At 34.2% G+C, this 18320-nt stretch overlaps 3 protein-coding genes across 4 annotated transcripts; 1 reads left to right on the forward strand and 2 right to left on the reverse strand.

The window, feature by feature from the left end:
• The first annotated feature begins 3402 nt into the window (after nt 1–3402).
• LOC100267692 (cell division protein FtsY homolog, chloroplastic) lies at nt 3403–10837 on the forward strand. 2 transcript variants are annotated; one of them, XM_010663254.3, is made up of 12 exons: nt 3403–3739; nt 3838–3942; nt 4021–4094; nt 4191–4249; nt 4396–4433; nt 5726–5846; nt 6007–6075; nt 6185–6267; nt 7288–7356; nt 8298–8360; nt 8501–8629; nt 10398–10837. In XM_010663254.3, the coding sequence occupies exons 1-11, from the start codon at nt 3431–3433 to the stop codon at nt 8612–8614; spliced, it is 1104 nt and encodes a 367-aa protein (XP_010661556.1). In that variant the 5' UTR covers nt 3403–3430; the 3' UTR covers nt 8615–8629; nt 10398–10837. The 2 variants fall into 2 exon arrangements, with proteins under 2 accessions (XP_010661556.1, XP_002269433.1); XM_002269397.4 differs by having other exon boundaries at nt 10428–10837.
• Nucleotides 10838–11013: 176 nt separating this feature from the next.
• LOC100250507 (uncharacterized) lies at nt 11014–13711 on the reverse strand. Its single transcript, XM_002271030.4, has 3 exons — nt 13382–13711; nt 12624–12770; nt 11014–11326 (listed from the first exon to the last, which is right to left on the reverse strand). The coding sequence occupies exons 1-3, from the start codon at nt 13604–13606 to the stop codon at nt 11183–11185; spliced, it is 516 nt and encodes a 171-aa protein (XP_002271066.1). The 5' UTR covers nt 13607–13711; the 3' UTR covers nt 11014–11182.
• Nucleotides 13712–14922: 1211 nt separating this feature from the next.
• LOC100254026 (uncharacterized) lies at nt 14923–18102 on the reverse strand. The gene is made up of 3 exons (XM_002270957.5): nt 17568–18102; nt 16349–16495; nt 14923–15216 (listed from the first exon to the last, which is right to left on the reverse strand). Exons 1-3 carry the CDS (start codon nt 17805–17807, stop codon nt 15073–15075), a joined length of 531 nt encoding a protein of 176 aa, XP_002270993.1. The 5' UTR covers nt 17808–18102; the 3' UTR covers nt 14923–15072.
• Between the last annotated feature and the right edge of the window lie 218 nt (nt 18103–18320).

Consider the following 18320-nt stretch of genomic DNA (forward strand, 5'->3'; position numbering starts at 1 on the left):
TCCATGAGACCGTTATGAATTAAAGACAATGTTACGACTAAAAGCTAATGTTCCATGAAATTGTTTAAAGTCATGTTGGGTCTATGGGGACCTTCTCCTACGCGTCTACCCACGTGCACCTCTACACGTATGTCCACGTGACAATACCTTAACTGAACCACGTGTTACATATTATGATTAATTTTTTTAATTGCATATTATAATTAACTTTTTTCAAAATCTTATATTATAATTAGTTTTTAGTTCCCGACGTACAACGTGTTTAATTCGTTCATATTGTTTCGTATCGACTCAATTCTCATTATTTTATAATTAACTAATTTTTAATTTTAGATTTCTGATACAACATTGAATGAACGTATATAATTTGTTCAGATAATTTTGTACAAATTTAATTCTCTTATTTTATATTTTGATTTTATTTAATTATATTTTAATTTTACAATATACTTTGAACAATTAAGTTTATTAAATTTATGGAGACTAAATGGGCACATTAATTTTTAAAAATTTTATATTATAAGACATAAATTAACTCATTTCCCAAAAAATAAAATTTCATTCTCTCTTACTTTTTACTTAAGTGGTGTTTGTTTTTTTTGGCTTTTTACTAAAAACAATTTAGTTTTAGAATTTAGGTTGTTTATTTTTTTACTTTTTTTATGACTTATTATAAACTTTTTACTAAATAGAAAAAACCAAAATATGTAGCTTTTTCTAAATAGAAAAAATAACATATTGGTTTTTTTTTTTTACTTTTTAATACTTAATAAAAATAAAATACTATAAAAATAAACAACCTAATATTTAACACTATTAAGCATTAAGATTATATTTAGAATTAAGTAAAAAAACAAACACCGCCTTAGTCTTACAAATCAATGCTCCATGAGACCATTATGAATTAAAGACAATGTTACGACTAAAAGCTAATGTTCCTTGAAATTGTTTAAAGTCATGTTGGGTCTATGGGGACCTTCTCCCACGCGTCTACCCACGTGTACCTCTACGCGTCTATCCACATGACAATACCTTAATTGAACCATGTGTCACATATTATGATTAATTTTTTTAATTGCATATTATAATTAACCTTTTTAAAAATCTTATATTATAATTAGTTTTTAGTTCCTGACGTACAACGTGTCTAATTCGTTCATATTGTTTCGTATCGACTCAATTCTCATTATTTTATAATTAACTAATTTTTAATTTTAGATTTCTGATACAACATTGAATGAACGTATATAATTTGTTCAGATAATTTTGTACAAATTTAATTCTCTTATTTTATATTTTGATTTTATTTAATTATATTTTCATTTTACAATATACTTTGAACAATTAAGTTTATTAAATTTATGGAGACTAAATGGGCCCATTAATTTTTAAAAATTTTATATTATAAGGCATAAATTAACTCATTTCCCAAAAAAAAATAAAATTTCATTCTCTCTTACTTTTTACTTAGTCTTACAAATCAATGCTCCATGAGACCGTTATGAATTAAAGACAATGTTATGACTAAAAGCTAATGTTCCATGAAATTGTTTAAAGTCATGTTGGGTCTATGGGGACCTTCTCCTACGCGTCTACCCACGTGCACCTCTACGTGTCTGTCCACGTGACAATACCTTAACTGAACCACGTGTCACTCTTTTCATCGCTGTCCGGAGTATCTTCGAAGCACTAGAAACATTATATCCGAACCATTTAGGGCCACTAAGTGGACCACATCTTCTTGACAGTCCCAAATCTTCTTTGATATGCAAGATGATGATTATCTGACATTAGGATGATTGATGCGATTCTTCCCATCCTTACATCTACGTCAATGAACTGTCACATCCAGTCTCATACCTTCAATAGGTTGAAGCGATGACATGCTGTGTTATAACGCCCCGTCTGACACAGCCACCAGCCATTGTGAAATTATGATGATTGCCATGTCCCTCATTTGTGTAATCATCATTGTAACATTAAGTTAAGAGCCAACTCAACATCACTGTGTTTCCCTCTTTTGAGCACTATAAAAACCCTACTAAAAGAAAACTCAAATACGCAACACCGAGAATCTTTTGTCTACTCTCTCTAAAAAGAGGTTCCTACCCACTTTGGTGTTTGACTTAAGCTTCGAAGAGTGTTCTCGGACAACCAGTTCGAACACCTTTCGTGTAGAGAAGAAGAGTGCCAGATTCCAACAGCTATGCATAAGCTTTCTCTGCCACGATCAAGAGAGGATCCCATCCTTAGTTGACTTGGTATCAACAGGGTCATTGGAAAATAGTATGAGAAGAAAAGTTAATAAGTACCACTTAGCCCATGTGTTGCATTGTGTTGAGCCCATGTGTACCACTTAGCCCATAGATGTATGTATAGGTAGTTTTAGTATGCTAAATGCCCTCTTGGCTTGCATCTTTGTTGCAACTAGCCTTGATGTGTCAGGACTTTTATTTTAGTCCCTGTCTTACATTCATTATATTGTTGGCTCGTAAGTGCTAGTCAATATCCCTTCTCCCCCCAAAACATGTATACCTTGTATCATGTGTTAAAGAGTTGCACCATGATGTTGCTCTCACGAGTTGTACCACACTTAAGGTATTATACCCCTTACATGGGTATTAGCAAAGTTTTACCTTCCTATCTTACTTATCCCTAAGACCCCATATCATGCCTTTGGAGTGCCATATATATCCATTATTGCCGATATCCTATCACTACCCTTGGAGTAAAGGAACATTATTGGTGTGTATAATAAATTTTCTTTGAACTCTTTCTCACAAGGCATTTTCTTGGAAGAAAAAAATATCAACTCAACAAAATAGTGCTCTTAAATTTTTGTTGAGTTGAGCCATCCATGTGGTTCTTTGCATGTCCGGGCACACTTGCTAGCTCTCTTTGTTGCCAAACCCAAGTTACTGATTAAGGGATAAACAATGAAACTTGGAAATATATACATAACATCATTTGATCGATTGTGTATTTTTAACATCTATTGAAAAAAAAAATCATCTAACATTATAAATGAACCCATATGAACACGATGTAGTAATGTTGGACGTTAAAAGAATATGTACTATTAGTGGTACGATGAATAATATTTAAAGCTTTTTATTTGTTAAATGGAGATTATTTAATTTTTTTTTTATTTTTTGTTTTTTGTTTTCTTTAATTTTGAAAAGTTTAAGGAAATATAGAAAAGAAAAAATTAAGAGAATAAAGAAAGGAAGTAATGAAAGAAAATTAAAATAAAACTTAAATTTGCTAAAATTTTTCCATCATTCTGCTTTATCAACGGTGTGAGTGTAGTTAACTAAACGGTGTCGTTTGTAGGATAAGGCTTGTATTCCGTGAGATTCGAAACGACGTCGTTGAAAGGAATATTATCTACTGCCATGTCTCTCGCACAGTGGGAGCAGTGAGCACCGAAATGGCTTCTCCCTCCCCCTTCGTTCGCTCACTCTCAGCTTCTCCAACGCCACCCTCCCTCTTCGCCTTCAACCTCCCCCGAACCCGGTTCGCCCCCAAGCCCCCCTCCGCACCCCGCTTCACGTGCCAAGCAGGCCAGACCGGGTTCTTCACCCGGCTCGGCCGCCTCATCAAGGAAAAGACCAAGAGCGACGTCGAGAAACTCTTCTCCGGCTTCTCCAAAACCCGAGACAACCTCGCCGTCATCGACGAGCTCCTCCTTTACTGGAACCTCGCCGACACCGATCGAGTCCTCGATGAGCTCGAAGAGGTTTTGTTTTCTTTCTTCTTTTTTTTTTCCTCCCGGAAAAATTCTTAAATTTCCAGGGAGATGAACAAGAAATGAGGTTCGGAATTTACTTATTTCAGGCTCTTCTGGTGTCTGATTTTGGGCCTCGAATCACGATTAAGATCGTGGAGAGCTTGCGAGACGATATATTAGCGGGGAAGCTCAAATCAGGAAGCGAAATCAAGGTTTTGCATTTTGAAAATGCTGTCGAGGTTTTGAATTTGAAACAGTTTGGTTGATGAATGTGATGTATGGGTTTGTAGGATGCTTTAAAGAAGAGTGTGCTGGATTTGTTAACTAAGAAAGGGAGTAAAACAGCGCTTCAACTTGGATTCAGGTTTTATTTTATAATTTAGGTTTGGATTTGAATTTAAAATTTTAATTGTATGATTGTGCTATACTTTCGATTTAATTTAGTTTTATTGGCTGTTAGGAAACCAGCTGTAGTGATTATTGTTGGTGTCAATGGTGGTGGCAAGACTACATCTCTTGGTAAGAAATACAGTTGAATCTATCTACACCAGAAGTTTATGTCGCAGAAAATTTCTGATAGAAAACAAATGGACATATCTCAATTCAAATATTGATGAATCATGGAACCTGAAATTGGCACTGTTTGATTAATTTTTCAATTGCAGGAAAGCTGGCCTATAAGTTGAAGAAAGAAGGGGCTAAGGTGAGTTCTTTTGTAATTCAATTCGATATAACTGGTTTAAATGTGTTAATAAGACATGATAGGAAATATTGCAATTTTCTTGTTTTGGACTTAGTGCGACATGGGCTTTGTAACACATAATAATTTCCTCAGGAGAATGGTTTATTTAGATAGAGATGGAAGCATTTGAAGAATATGGTATAGGGAGTTTGATATTCAGATGTCAGTTCATAATGCTATTTCGCTTGTGCTGCTTGTTGATTATAGAGATCTTGGCGGTTTAAAACTTAAAACTTGAAACATAAAACCAGTATAAACTCCTTATCATTTGAAAAATTCAACTTGCAACATCTAATATATCTTTCCAAGAAGAAACTTGTAGTCTGAAGTTTCCTTCAATAATGTCCATAACTTCAATTTCAAAAGCCTTTGTGTCAGTGAGGTAAATTGTGTTCTACAGATAGAAAATGAATATAATTCACTTTTTAAGCTGAAAAGGAAGAATCACTAATAGATTTTGTATTGTCCATACATCATTTATATTGCGCCCTGTTGCTTATAAGTAAAATTTTAATATCCTGGGTGACTTTCACTGTTTTGGATGGTCCTCTTAAAGACATTAGACAGTCTCCAGGTTGGATAAATTGAAAACAACCAAGTTTTGTTCAGTTTGATCAATTTTAACTGTCCCAGAGTGCAAGAACTTTCTCTAGTTGGTGAAAACTTGCTGTCGTAACTTAAATGTATTGTTTTTTTTCAATTTGTTTTTAGATAGACAAACAGAAGAAAAATCTATTAGGAGGTGTCTAACAAAAGGGCAGGTGCAAACCAACTGAATGTATGGATTAATGTAGTGAGCTAAATAGGTGGCCTTTACTTTTTGCACCAAGGATTTGAGTTTACCCATTTTAATATGTTAAGACTTCCTACTGATGCCAATAAAAAAACTTGGGTTGAGTTGGATTCAGGATAGAGTAATGCTGGATGGACTTTTAGTTGGGATATTTGGTCTCTGCTTGGGTTGGTTCAATTCTTGGATTGATTGAATTGCCCATTAATTTGGATATTGGGTTACACCCTAGGAGATGGATTCGATACTTACCCAATTACATTATAAACTGACAGAAGAGTTGATAACATTGCCGACATGTATTATCCATTTCTTACCAGAAGGAGATATTGTGTTTAAAGTCTTTTTGTTTATGCTTATTCCTATTTCTCCTCTTTCATCCTTTATGATGCTGCCAAGCAAAGCATGTCTTGTATATGAGTAGTTTTAAATATCCAAAAACTTATGGTTGGAATTGTGTCAGGTATTAATGGCAGCAGGAGACACATTTAGAGCAGCTGCTAGCGATCAGTTGGAGATATGGGCTGAGAGGACTGGTTGTGAGATTGTTGTAGCTGAAGGAGAGAAGGCCAAAGCATCATCAGGTAGACAACTAAAATGGAGAAGTCTGATATAATTGATCTGGCATCTCTTTTCTGATTTTCAATTGCCCATCACATTAAATTATACTAAGTAATTGCCTGTAAAGATTGCATTACATAGTAATAATTACTAAATTATGATCTTAAAGTGCTTTCTGAATAGTTCTTTCACAGGCCGTAAAGAGAGGGAAAGAACAAGGTTTTGACATCGTTCTGTGTGATACATCTGGACGTAAGTGCAGAGAACTCTCATAGGTAGCTGCTAGCTACATACTATTATTACCCTTCTACTTGGCTCATAGATGGTAAATTTTAGCATGACTATTTGTTTATTTCTTCAGGTCTTCACACTAATTACAGCCTGATGGAAGAGTTGATTGCATGTAAGAAAGCTGTGGGCAAAGTCGTTTCTGGTGCACCCAATGTAATCTCATCTGTTTGGCACCTTTAACATCATTTTTCCTTTGCAGCGTTAAATGTCAGGGCCATGTAATGCATCTGCTTTTCATGTTTTGTATAATAGATATATCGGAGGCTGTATTAATTCTTAATCTATTTTTCATGTGCCATTTTTTGTATGGTAGGTTTCCATCCTCAGGAGCCCTTTTGTGTTTGTAAATTTCTTGGGATAAAAATTATAATTTTTGTATCTGGTGCTTTAACATTTTATGAATTCTGGTGTTTTGATTAGTGCTGTTGTATTATTTCATTAGGAAAAAGTTTTCTGGCCAAGAGGCAAAAAAATCTTACGATACTTTCTTTTTACGATGGTTTTTGCAGCAATAAGCTTGTGTTAAAAAGACAGGAATTCTTCCTGGATGCTGATTATGGGTCATTTTTCTAAATATGGATATAGATGGAATTTGATCAAAAGCATGCCTTTAAAATAAGATTATGTAACATTTTATTTTGAGTGAAGATACATTATTTCTTATGAAGGCTTTATTAGTTTCAGCAAGTTTGCGACTGTATAAAATCTTTTCAGTTAGTTCTTATTAGGGAATGTATAACAATATCTTGACAAGAAACTACACAGTTACACTTTGAAGCAGATACCTTTATGAGCTGCAGTAGCCTTTGAATTATACTCTTGGTTTTTTCTCTCTTTCTTTTCATAAGCAAATATATCTCTGCTTTTGTTATCATCATGTTGAAATTAATTTTCATTCTTTTTGATGGATTGCATTAGCTCTATGCTTTTTAAGCATGAACTGTTATTATTTCTGGTCGTTCACCCTTGTATGTGCAATGCATTCTATTTCGCTCTATTTGTCTGCTTGTTATTGTTTATGTTATATGAAATTGTTGCCATGGAGAATGGCTGGCACATATTTTTTTCTCAAACTTGGTCATAGAAAAGTAGCAGATTCTTTTTCATTTGCCAAATTTCAAGCCTTTGTTTTATGATGGATATTTATTTTAGATCACTTCACAAACATTGCAGGAGATACTGCTAGTTCTGGATGGGACCACTGGTTTGAACATGCTTCCACAAGCAAGAGAGTTCAACGAGGTAAAATTCCTATCCTTGTGGATTAAGTTGGTTGGGTATTTGTCCTATGATTTTTTTTGGTTTTGTTTCAAGGACATTCTATCTTTGGAAAACCTGATGATTTGTCATGCCCGTTACTATTAGGTACACATATATTGTACTAGTAGGGGTGTTGAAAAGAAATTTGATCATAACTTTGTTATATATAACATGTCTTGCCCCATTTAGTTTTGTGAATATCAGAAGCTCTTTCGATAATGCACTCAAATTAGCCAATGATATGCTTGAATGACTAACATATACTTGTATAATGGGCCTTAACAAATGTCTTCAAGTAATTACTTTTCTTATAATCTTATCAAAGATTCCCATAGCAAAGTTTGCCATGATGGATGAATTTTGGTTTCACCCTGTCACTCCATTTGATTGTGGAGAGAAACAGAGGAGCAAAGAGAAAGCTTCTAATGTCACGTCTTTCATCAGTTTTGGAAATAGTTAAAAATTTTAATTAACTCAAATATGCCTTCCAACAATGACCTTTGTTAGCTACGAATATAATGTTTCACCTTTGACTCTACCTAGACCATACCACAAAGACCCATGGGTGCAGAAAATAGGGGGTCTAACTTTCCCTGTGTATTCCTTTGATGGTTTTATTTAAAAATAAGTTAGATAAAAGTAGCGATAGGAGCACCATCACACGACTACTGCTGCTGTTATTTACTTCGTACATGGTCACCAGCAGCACATGCAATGTGAACCCCAGAAATTTTTTGGTGCTATATACTTATTTTGAGAAGTATTATTTTGCAGCCTGGTTATGGTGTTTCCAACAATTTTCACCATCTGGATTCCCTTACCAGTTCATTCTGACTAGACCTAGAGATTTCTGATGTTATATTTTGTTGTACTGCTTTCATTATGTATCGATTAACCCTTATATATACTAACTTTTATTGCAGGTTGTTGGGATAAGTGGTTTGATTTTGACAAAGCTTGATGGTTCTGCCAGAGGTGGCTGTGTGGTATGGTCCAATTTATGCTGAGTGTTTTCTTCAGTCCTTTCGTTAGATAGTGATGCAATACTAACTTCTGATGGCTCCTAAACTTCGATTTACCTTTTTTTCCCTAGTGGTAATCAGAGAGGCATTATTTCTGCTTTCAGGTCAGTGTGGTTGATGAGCTTGGCATCCCTGTAAAGTTTGTAGGTGTAGGTGAAGGTGTTGAAGACCTACAGCCTTTTGATGCTGAGGTCTTTGTTAATGCCATATTTTCATGAGACCTGTGAAAGATGGTTAGTATCTATTTGCTGTTATCCTATTATTCTGTGTCGCCTCAGATATTAGTGAATTTTTACTGATGGTTACTACGTTTGACTGATCCTTGCTTCTGAAATTTTCTGGACATTAGGTTATATATAAAGTTGCACCCACACCTAAGCCTGAATCGATCTTAATAAATGATCTAGGATAGCTCTACAACCATAATAACAATCCTCTAGTTGATCATGTTGATCTACATCATCCTAGTTCTTGCTAGAGGTGGCAAAATTTTTTTGTGAGACCTATATAAGATGAGGTTCCAGGTTGTTCCATGTCATTGACCCTGGATTGGGCTCCAGTAATGTGGAAACCAGTCTTGTTTTATCTGAATTATTATATGTAAACATGTAATATTATTAATTCTATACAAATATTTGCCTTCAGAAGTACTTGTTTGGAAGCAAAGAGGCTTGCTTGACGGTTGAAGCAATTCATTGTTGCTTTATAACTGCAAAATTCTCTCCATTATTGCCATTATCACCACAAAGTGTGACCATTCCACTATTGCCTTGCTTACAAGCTTTGTTGATAATGCCACCACCATTACCATCACCTCTGAAGTTGTCATGACCACAACATTATTATCTCACCTACACTACTGCTGAACCACAGTAACTGATGCCACCATTAACACTGACACTATCACCTCCACCACAATCAGAGCCTCCACTGCAAGTTCCACAACTACATCAGTCATTTCCATCGGCACATGCTTATGCACTTTCTTGGTTTCCTTAAGCATTTTATTTTTCAAACCCAGACAAGCATGCTTGGTGGAGTATGTTTTTGGTTTTGTTTATTTATTTTCAAAGTAAAGAGGTTAATAGTTTGCTTTCTTGCCTGCAAAGGAGTACCTCTTGGTAAGCTAAAAGGGAGAGTAAGAAAGCAAGACTTCCTTATTTATTTATTTTTTATTATCTTTTTCCCCTACAAAGCAAAAATTCAAAATCATGTTTGGTAATTTTTTTTTTGCAAAAGTATTCATGGAAAAGAAGAAAGCATGGAACAGAGTGGTGTTGATGGCAAGACAATATTGGTGATGTGGGTGGTGGTAAGAGGCCTTAGTGGCAGTGGCATGACAAGTGCATCAAGATTTCTTGATGGGTAAAGGATGGAGCACATGTCAGTGTCAGTATCGGCATTGGTGTTGTGTGTTAATGATGTCTATGTTAGAGTTGGAATGGTGTTGGTGGTATGCAACACATGTATTTCTGATGGTGATGCTGGTAGTGATATGAGGAAAAATCTTTCTAATTATTTACTTTTGAGACAAAGTACTTTAAGGGCTCATTAAGTTTAAGAAAAAGAGTGCATTTGAAAGGCTGGAGCAGCTTAAAGTTCCATTCTTCTCACAACTGAAAAATTCAGTTCTTAAAAACCGACACTGAACTTCTTTCATTAAAAAGCTGATGAAGGTAAAACATGTTGGAAGTTACTACAAAGTAGGAATTCAACTCAAAATGATTTAGGTTCACTATAGTTTCCTTGCATATACAAACTAGGAGGCTTACCTCTTTCAACAGTTGGTATGTAGATCACTTGACATGATGCTTGTCTCACTCAATTAATTTTTTTTTGTCCCTTTAATTGCTGAATTTTGTGCCTAAAATGCTTTTCCATTTTTCTTTTCTTTTTCTAAATTAATGAACCTATGTGAAGTTGTTACACAGTTTTGTATTTTATTCACTATGTTCCAGATCATATTCACAAGTTCTTTTCTACCACTAACGACGGCTGTAGTTTTGCCCCCTTTCCTTTCTTTTTCTGCAGGGCTGTCCCCTTTCGAAACCACCGGCGATTTTTAGCACAAAACCGCTAGGCAAAATGGTGAAAGCTAGTAGCTGGAACAAATTGAAACTGCAGAGAAGCAAAGGAGAGGAAAAAAAAAAAAAATCCTAGATCCCGGCATCTGATTGTTTTTGCTTCCAACTTGTGAAATGGCATTGGCCTGCAGAGTAGCTACTTCCATTCAACCGAAACATGAATTTTATTCCCACTTGCACTTGCTAGAGATAGTAGGGGTGAATTCAATTATAATATCTTCCCTCGTTGATCAAAGTGTTTATCCTTGCCTTTCTGTAAAGAAATCCAAGAATCTTCCATCTGACGAACATTATATGTATTAAATAGATCTACTCATTCCATTTAAGAATTTTGGTTTAGTTGGTTCTGTTCTGTTACATTCAATCTCTATTGCAACCAGCCCACATGGGGAGTTCCTCAGTACAGAGATTGGAGCTCTAATATGTTACCAATTTCAGGTAAGCCATGCTCCCATTTTGCTGTCATCTAAGCCTGCTCTCATCTTGATACAAAAAGGAATGATCTTGTTTAGTACGGTATTACTAACAGTTGGTTTCTTAAAAGGCAAATATTTTGTACGCATTTTCATTTCCACCCTGTCTTGATGTTTTATACAATAAAAATAATGAAAACTTACAATGGACTTGCAATGGGCATTTTCTAGGGCAGAGTTGTTTACCAAGATGATACCCATATTTTGATAAGTTGAATAAGGGCCAACTTTATAGTTTCGCAATAGGCGTGCTATAGAAGGTTGCACGACCGGTGTAAGCCAACTTGCCGGTCTTCTTCATTTTGAACTCAACTGCAATTACCGTCACGTTTCTTCCACTTCTCACTACAGATGCATCGACCGTCACTTCCGCCTGTATAAGCACGCCCATCACAAAGAAAATTGCCAAGAAGAAACAAAAACTGTGAGAACCAATTTAGTGCTTAGAATGCAAAACGTACAAGGATATCAAGCATGCAATATGTAAGGACACCCAAATTGGCGGATCAAGTTACTACAGAACCCTCGTACGAGAGCTGATGGTACGAAGAAAAGGTCGGGTTTTATTTCCATTCTTACTGTTTCTATTTGTTTACCCTCTCATTAATGGCTACCCATGAATTAGTTGATCGTGGGAGAGGGATAGGAGGAACTAGCCACCTCACTTTAACCATCACCTACCGTATTGGAGTTGTCTCAAAGTTTCTATGGGACTCACTCTGAGACTGTTTATTTATCTTCAATTTAATCGAGTTTATTCACAAGTTAACAAAATATCAAACTCGGGTATCGGTCCAGTATTGGCCATGGCCGAGACGGGTACGACTTGACCGAATCGTACCAATCTCGACTGAGATTGTGAACCCTGATTGTAGAGGAAGGTTCAACTCATTAGTCATTTCTTACTTCATGGATTTTAGAAAGAGCTTTTAAAAAGAGTTGTTATGCTACATTTGGTATATGTTTTTGAAAACAGTTCTAAAAAATATTTTTTTACACCAATTTTTTTAAAATTATTTTATGATGTTTTATAAAACAAATATCTGTTTAGGAACTTGAAATATTTTTAATCTATTTTCTATATTTTTAAAAATAAATTTGATATATATTATTTTATTTTTAATTATTCATTATATAAGTATTTTTAAAACAATCTTTATAAAATAAGTGAAAATAATTTAAATCAACTAAAAGATGTTATCTGAAAACACTTTACTTTTTATTTTCAAGAACATAAAATTATTTTTTATTTTATAGTTATAAAATGTGTTTTTCTATTTTTTAAAAACACTTACCAGACCTAATATTGTTTTTAGTGTGATAATCAACCATCAAACCATGCAAACTTCATAATATATTTGTATGCTAGACCAAAAAAATAAAACTTTGTGCATGAAAATACTAAGAAAAGAAAAAAAAAAAACCAATAAAAGAAGAATAATTTTCTCTTTAAAATTTATATACTATTTTACATAAAAGTGAAATGAATTTGAAATAGTAAATAAAAATATTTTTTTATTTTTTATTTTTCTTGGACATTTTCACCCTCTTTAACCCATTTGATGCAGAGAAATAGAGTTAGGTTCTGAAGCATCTCTAGTGAAAGTAATTTTTGACTGCTAAAAGAAAGGAAAGTAGAAAACTGGTGTTAAAACCAGAGGAAGACTCACATTTGTTGGTGCAGCAGAGAGATAAGACATGCTCAGTTCTCCCAGAAAGAGTTCCTTGTCCTCATCTACCACTGTTCTAGCACATGCAATCGACACCAACTCCACTATGGCAGCGACGGCCCCTCCATGTAACCCTCCATAATAATTCTACAATCTCCAAACATTATGTTTTTTATGTTAATGTTGTCTACTAAGATTGATAGATCAGGCTCTGCTAATCCAAGAGGCAGTATTTCAAAGTCCCAGTTTCATTAAGTGCTTAAGCTTTGGGCTTCCATTACCCTGTTTGGTTGCTGAGAAAACCAAGAAAGGAAGATAAACACTCACGTTGTATCTGGTTTTAATTCAGAAGTGGCCCGGGCTGTTCTCCCAGGCAGGCAAAAGTTGAATCGAGGCTTTTGAATGAGAAATCTAAAATTCAGAATCTGTCATATTCTTTCCCTACTAATACTCTTCTGAAGCCCCAAATATTAAAATTCTAAAACTTCAAATTCCACCCCATCTTAGATTATCCAATAAACCAGGACAAATTGTATTAAGCATCCTAGAATTGAGGCTTTTCTATGAGAAATGGAACATTCCAGACCTCCAAAAACCCATCCCCATTCCCTACTTCCACTCAACAAGAAACCCATCATTGGTCATAAGCTCATTAGGAATTTCCTTAGCCCATGTTTTCTCAGCAACCAAACAGGGAGCTATCAACAAGGAGAAGGAGAAATCAGAAAGAATAGAAAATTAAGAAGGGGTTTGATTACCGCAACAGCAGGTATGACGGAGAAGAGGCAAATGAGGCGGCCAGGGTCCAGATGTTGGACTTTGAGAATGCTCCGAAAGAGAATAGAGTAAAAATCCTTGCCTTGGGAAATGGTGGGGATGTTTGCAGAGATGCCTCCCTGGTGAAAGAGGAGCAGGGTTCTTGAATACAGAGAGTCTGGAATCTCTGTACCCTCTTCTGGGCCCCTTCCTGAACCCTTCTCCATTTCCCAATCTACACACCCTGCTCCAATGGAGCAACAAGTACGCCGCTTTGTCTGGCAAGAGACTCCACATAAAAGAAAAAAGGGAAAAAATTGAAATATTTAGGTTTTGTATTTCAAGGGTAGAGAAGTAGGAAGAATTTTTTTAGTTTTAAGGATAGTATTTGAAAATATTTGGATTTTGTTAACATTAATATATGTTATTTTTAGAATTTTTTGTGTGGATTTGGATATATTTTTCTATTTTATTTGAATAATTTTTTATTTTTTATTTTCAAAATAAAAAATAATATTAACTTTTATAAAAGATACAAAAATACTTACACATTTAAAAAAAAATTAAGATACAAAACATTTTACTAGATGATTTCCAAAGACTTTATATACAACTTTTTAATTTTAAAAATAAAAAATAGAATATACATATATATTTAGTGGTATTTGTTTTTTTTTATCGAATGGAAAAATTTAAAATATATGACTTTTTTTCTCAAGTTAAAATAACTTAATAATATCAAATAACTCGTAACTTCAATGAATCTAGACTTAAAATTTATATCTTGTTAAGCTAATTAATAATTTCTTATATTTTAATTATAATTTTTCTATTTAGTTCTTTGGAGATTGCAAATAATTAATAATTTCTCTTCATTTAATTTTTAAAGCAAATTATATTCTCACCTAATTTTATCATAGTGGATTTATTTATTTTAATAGTTAAATTCATTTTTAACTTAATTTTAGGTTTGAATGATTAATATTTCAATTATTTATACTTACAATTGAATCATAATCAAAATAGTGACAAAAATTTTTCCTCGGTCTTGCAATATCAAATTAGGGAAAAAATTATTTTTATTTCAAAAACAAGAAGATGAAATTGAAATCAAATTCTTTTCATTTCAAATTTCATTAATTAAATTCTTTTCCACTTAAATTTCATTTCATCCCTCACAACCTTCAAAAATCTGCAGAAATCTTTAATCAAGATGAAGCTCCTGGTTGGCCACTTGGATGATTTGGGTCAGAGAATGGGTTTATTTTCATTACAAGGAATAGGGAAACCTTGATATGAAATATGTCCAGGTTTCCTTTCTGCTACAGAAATCAACAGCTTGTTCTACCTTAATAACATGCCAGAAAAGGGGGGCTTTTGTGATATAAATATTTTGTCTTAAAATGAAGGCTGTCATCTTCTTCAGCATATCCTACTTCTTCTGATATGCTGAAACAATAGAACCTGGCAAGAAAGGAAAGAGCTCCTTCCATTTAAATCAATTTCCAGGTTTCTTGAAGACAACCTTTAGTAAAAAGTTACATTTCTTGTGTTACTAAAGAAAGGGTTTTATTTATTTTCAAATATATATAATAGGATGATGAAAACTTGATATGAAATTGCAATAGGTATTTTCTAGGGCAAGTTACCCAACAAGATACCGATATTCCAAGGAGTAAAACCAAAGGGATCTTCATAATTTTGCAATAGGCATGTTGTAGAAGGTTGCACGGCCGGTGTAAATCAGCTTGCTGGTTTTCTTCATTTTGAACTCAACTGCAATTACCGTTACATTTCTTCCACTCCTCACTACAGATGCATCGGTGACCACTTCTGCCTGTTTGTTGGAAACAGGACCATCTCAGAGATTAATTTTGACAACAAAAATTGAAGAGAAAACAAAAATGGTGCTTTGATGCAAGATAATGATAATATATTATATATCAAGCATGAAATGTAAGTCATTTGAGAAACCAGACACCAGAAAACCAAAAAACATTACAAATTCCATAGCAGGGACAACTGGAGTTTGTTGGAAATAAGTGTTGTTTTTTGATGGTTCTGATCAACTATCAAAGGATGTCGTATTACAAAACATGTTTTGAGCTTCATCAGGTATTTGAATGCCTCTGTCTTAACAATGGACACTTTTTCCTGAAATGGGTTTTCTACTTATAGGCTATGTTTGGTTGGCTGGATAGGATATGATATCCTTAGATATTATATCCAATAAACATGATATCCTTAAGTATTACATATCTAAGATGATCAATATTTCTTAGAATTAGAACTCCAAATCAATCCATTTCAGACACTTGAAATGCAGCTTGTTGTCACAACTTGCTCAAATGACCCCCCTTTAAGCTTATATAGGTGAGTAGGAAGCTTCTGAAACCTCCCGGAGCAATCTACACTTAGCCACCAGCGGAAGAGTGTGGAAGATTCTAGAGAAGGCTAGAGACACCCACACATCTCTATACAAGGGATGGAAGACATGGAAAGAAGTTGAGTGTTCTAAAGAGTTTCAGAGTCATTATGTAAATACTTGTATATAGCATTTGTATAGTCTTTTAGAGGGTTCTAGGTTAGTGGGGAGCCTTTGTGGGTTCTAGAGAGTTCCACAACTAAATAGGAGGAGGCCTCATTTGGGCAAGGCACCAAGCAAGTGACAGCTTCCAAGCATTGTGAGCATTCCTTGTGCAACACAAGCTTCCTTTCTTAAACCGTTGTCTTTGTTGTGCACCTTTGCTTCCCGCAAACTTAGCCTAGCTAACTAAGTGGGTGAGAAAGACTGGCATAGCAAAGTCAAATGTCTTGAATTGTCTAAATAGCGCATGTGAACTTAGGAAAAGCCTAAGTCCATGAAATTGTGCTCTCTAACATCTCCAATGAATGCTGTTTTTGCATCTAAAAGTAGGAAAAGTAATCCAAAAATGCCAACAGAATGGAGTCAAAACCAGAAGACTCACTTTAGCTGGTGCAGCAGAGAGATATGACATGCTCAATTCACCGAGAAAGAGTTCCTTGTCCTCAGCTACCACAGTTCTAGCACAAGCAATCGACACCAACTCCACAATGATAGCAACGGCCCCTCCATGTAGCCCTCCATAATAATTCTACAAACTCATAAAAGCAAGAACGTCGCATTAAATCCAAGCATTATGTTTTTATGTTGTTCTGAGCTGCAAAAGAATGGAGGATCAATCTCAACTAACCCAAAAGGCAGTAAGTATTATAGGCTATGTTTGGAAACTATTTTTGAAACCTGTTTTTTCTTAAAAACAAAATTGATAAACTTTTGACAGAAAACAGTTTTTTTTTGAGAATTTTTTTATGAAAATAGGTTATTTTTTAGAGCAAATTTGAAGTGTTTTTAGTTGTTTTTTGTATGGTGTTCTGAACAACAATTGAAAATATAGAAGATAAATTTTGTGTAGTATACAAGTGCATATTACCTTTTAAGACAGTACTTTACGAAAAAAAGGAGCCTAGAAAACTATTTTCGTGTGAGTTTCCATACTGAATTTTATCCGTGATAAGACAATGGAATACTGTTTTTAAGAACCATTTAAAAAATGTTCTCAACAGCCCCATAAAAGCTGAGTTTCATCAAGAGCAAAATAGTGAGAAGTCTAAAACTTTAAAACTTTTATCCCTGTTTGGCCGCTGAGAAACAAGAATAGGAGCATAAAGTTTTATGCTGAATCCGGTCTTAATTTTACAAAAAAATTATTTAGATAGGAAAAAAAACCAACTGAGCAAAGATTGTTATGCAAAGGCTGAATCAAGGGTTTAGTATGAGAAATCGAAAATTCAAAATCTCAATCATATTCAAGGAGACATCATTAAGTTTCTTCTCAAGTCCCAAATAATGAAATTCTGAAAGAAAAGAGAGAATTTTAAATTCACGTTTATGTGGTGCAGCCAAACAAAAATAAATAAATAATAAAATAGGCAAAAATACACTTCTATTAAGCATCTTAGAATTGAGGCGAATTGAGGCTTTTCCAATCAGAAATCCAACATCCAGAGGCCCAAAGCCTATTCCCCTTTCCTCCACTTCTATCACCAACGAAACCATCACTGATCACTAATTCATTTCTTTACCCCATATTTTCTCACCAACCAAACATGGATTATGAAGAATTAGGAAAAGAAAGAGAGAAAATTAAGAGTGGGTCTTGTTACCGCAACAGCAGGCACGACGCAGAAGAGGCAAGTGAGGTGGCCACGCTCCACCCGTTGGACTTGGAGAATGCCCCGAATGAGATGAGAATAGAAATCCTTTTCCTGGCAATTGGGAGGGAGGTCTGCAGTGACTCCTATATGTTGAAAGAAGCCTAATGTTCTCGAAAGATGAGCCTCTGGAATTTGCCTGGAGATTGTTACTTCTCCACCTGCTCCTCTTCTGCCTGAACCCTTCTCCATTTTGAATTTCCAGTCGTACCCTGCAATCCCTTCCTTTTCTGAGTTTTCTCATCAGAACTGGCCCCAAAACAAAAAAAAAAAAGTGATGGTAGAAATGAAATTTTTTGAAAATTCTTAAAATATTTGTAATTAGATATTATAAAAATATGGAAAATATATAAATATATAGGAAATGAAAATTTTGGGTTGGATAAAAATTAATACTCAAACAAAATTTAGATATAAACTTTAAAAAATTTTATACACTAACATATGGGGTTTGATAATAATATAATGTGTAGAGGGAGAAAAAAAATTTTGAATTTTAAAAATATATATTCAATATTAATTTATTAATACAACATCAATATAACTTGATGGTATGGAGATAAAATTTGTAATTAATCATTTTTTATTAAAAAAATGATATATGTGGCAATTAATTAATAGAAAAAGTTATTCTTTAGAGGTTATAAATATATAATTTATAAATTATTAAAATTTAAAATAATTATAAAAATAAAAATAATACTT

This window comes from Vitis vinifera, chromosome 15 (genome assembly GCF_030704535.1).
Source record: "Vitis vinifera cultivar Pinot Noir 40024 chromosome 15, ASM3070453v1".
NCBI classification, from domain to species: domain Eukaryota; kingdom Viridiplantae; phylum Streptophyta; class Magnoliopsida; order Vitales; family Vitaceae; genus Vitis; species Vitis vinifera.

Bases quoted from the DNA above. Each gene is read 5' to 3' on its own strand.
- LOC100267692 (XM_010663254.3), top strand. From the start codon at position 3,431: ATGGCTTCTCCCTCCCCCTTCGTTCGCTCACTCTCAGCTTCTCCAACG. The intron at 4,095-4,190 runs GTTTTATTTTAT...ATTGGCTGTTAG, and splicing joins GCGCTTCAACTTGGATTCAG to GAAACCAGCTGTAGTGATTA. The intron at 7,357-8,297 runs GTAAAATTCCTA...CTTTTATTGCAG, and splicing joins AAGCAAGAGAGTTCAACGAG to GTTGTTGGGATAAGTGGTTT.
- LOC100250507 (XM_002271030.4), bottom strand. From the start codon at position 13,606: ATGGAGAAGGGTTCAGGAAGGGGCCCAGAAGAGGGTACAGAGATTCCA. The intron at 12,771-13,381 runs GTAATCAAACCC...TGGAGATTGTAG, and splicing joins CCGTCATACCTGCTGTTGCG to AATTATTATGGAGGGTTACA. The intron at 11,327-12,623 runs GTGAGTCTTCCT...GTGCTTATACAG, and splicing joins TCTCTGCTGCACCAACAAAT to GCGGAAGTGACGGTCGATGC.
- LOC100254026 (XM_002270957.5), bottom strand. From the start codon at position 17,807: ATGGAGAAGGGTTCAGGCAGAAGAGGAGCAGGTGGAGAAGTAACAATC. The intron at 16,496-17,567 runs GTAACAAGACCC...ATGAGTTTGTAG, and splicing joins GCGTCGTGCCTGCTGTTGCG to AATTATTATGGAGGGCTACA. The intron at 15,217-16,348 runs GTGAGTCTTCTG...TCCAACAAACAG, and splicing joins TCTCTGCTGCACCAGCTAAA to GCAGAAGTGGTCACCGATGC.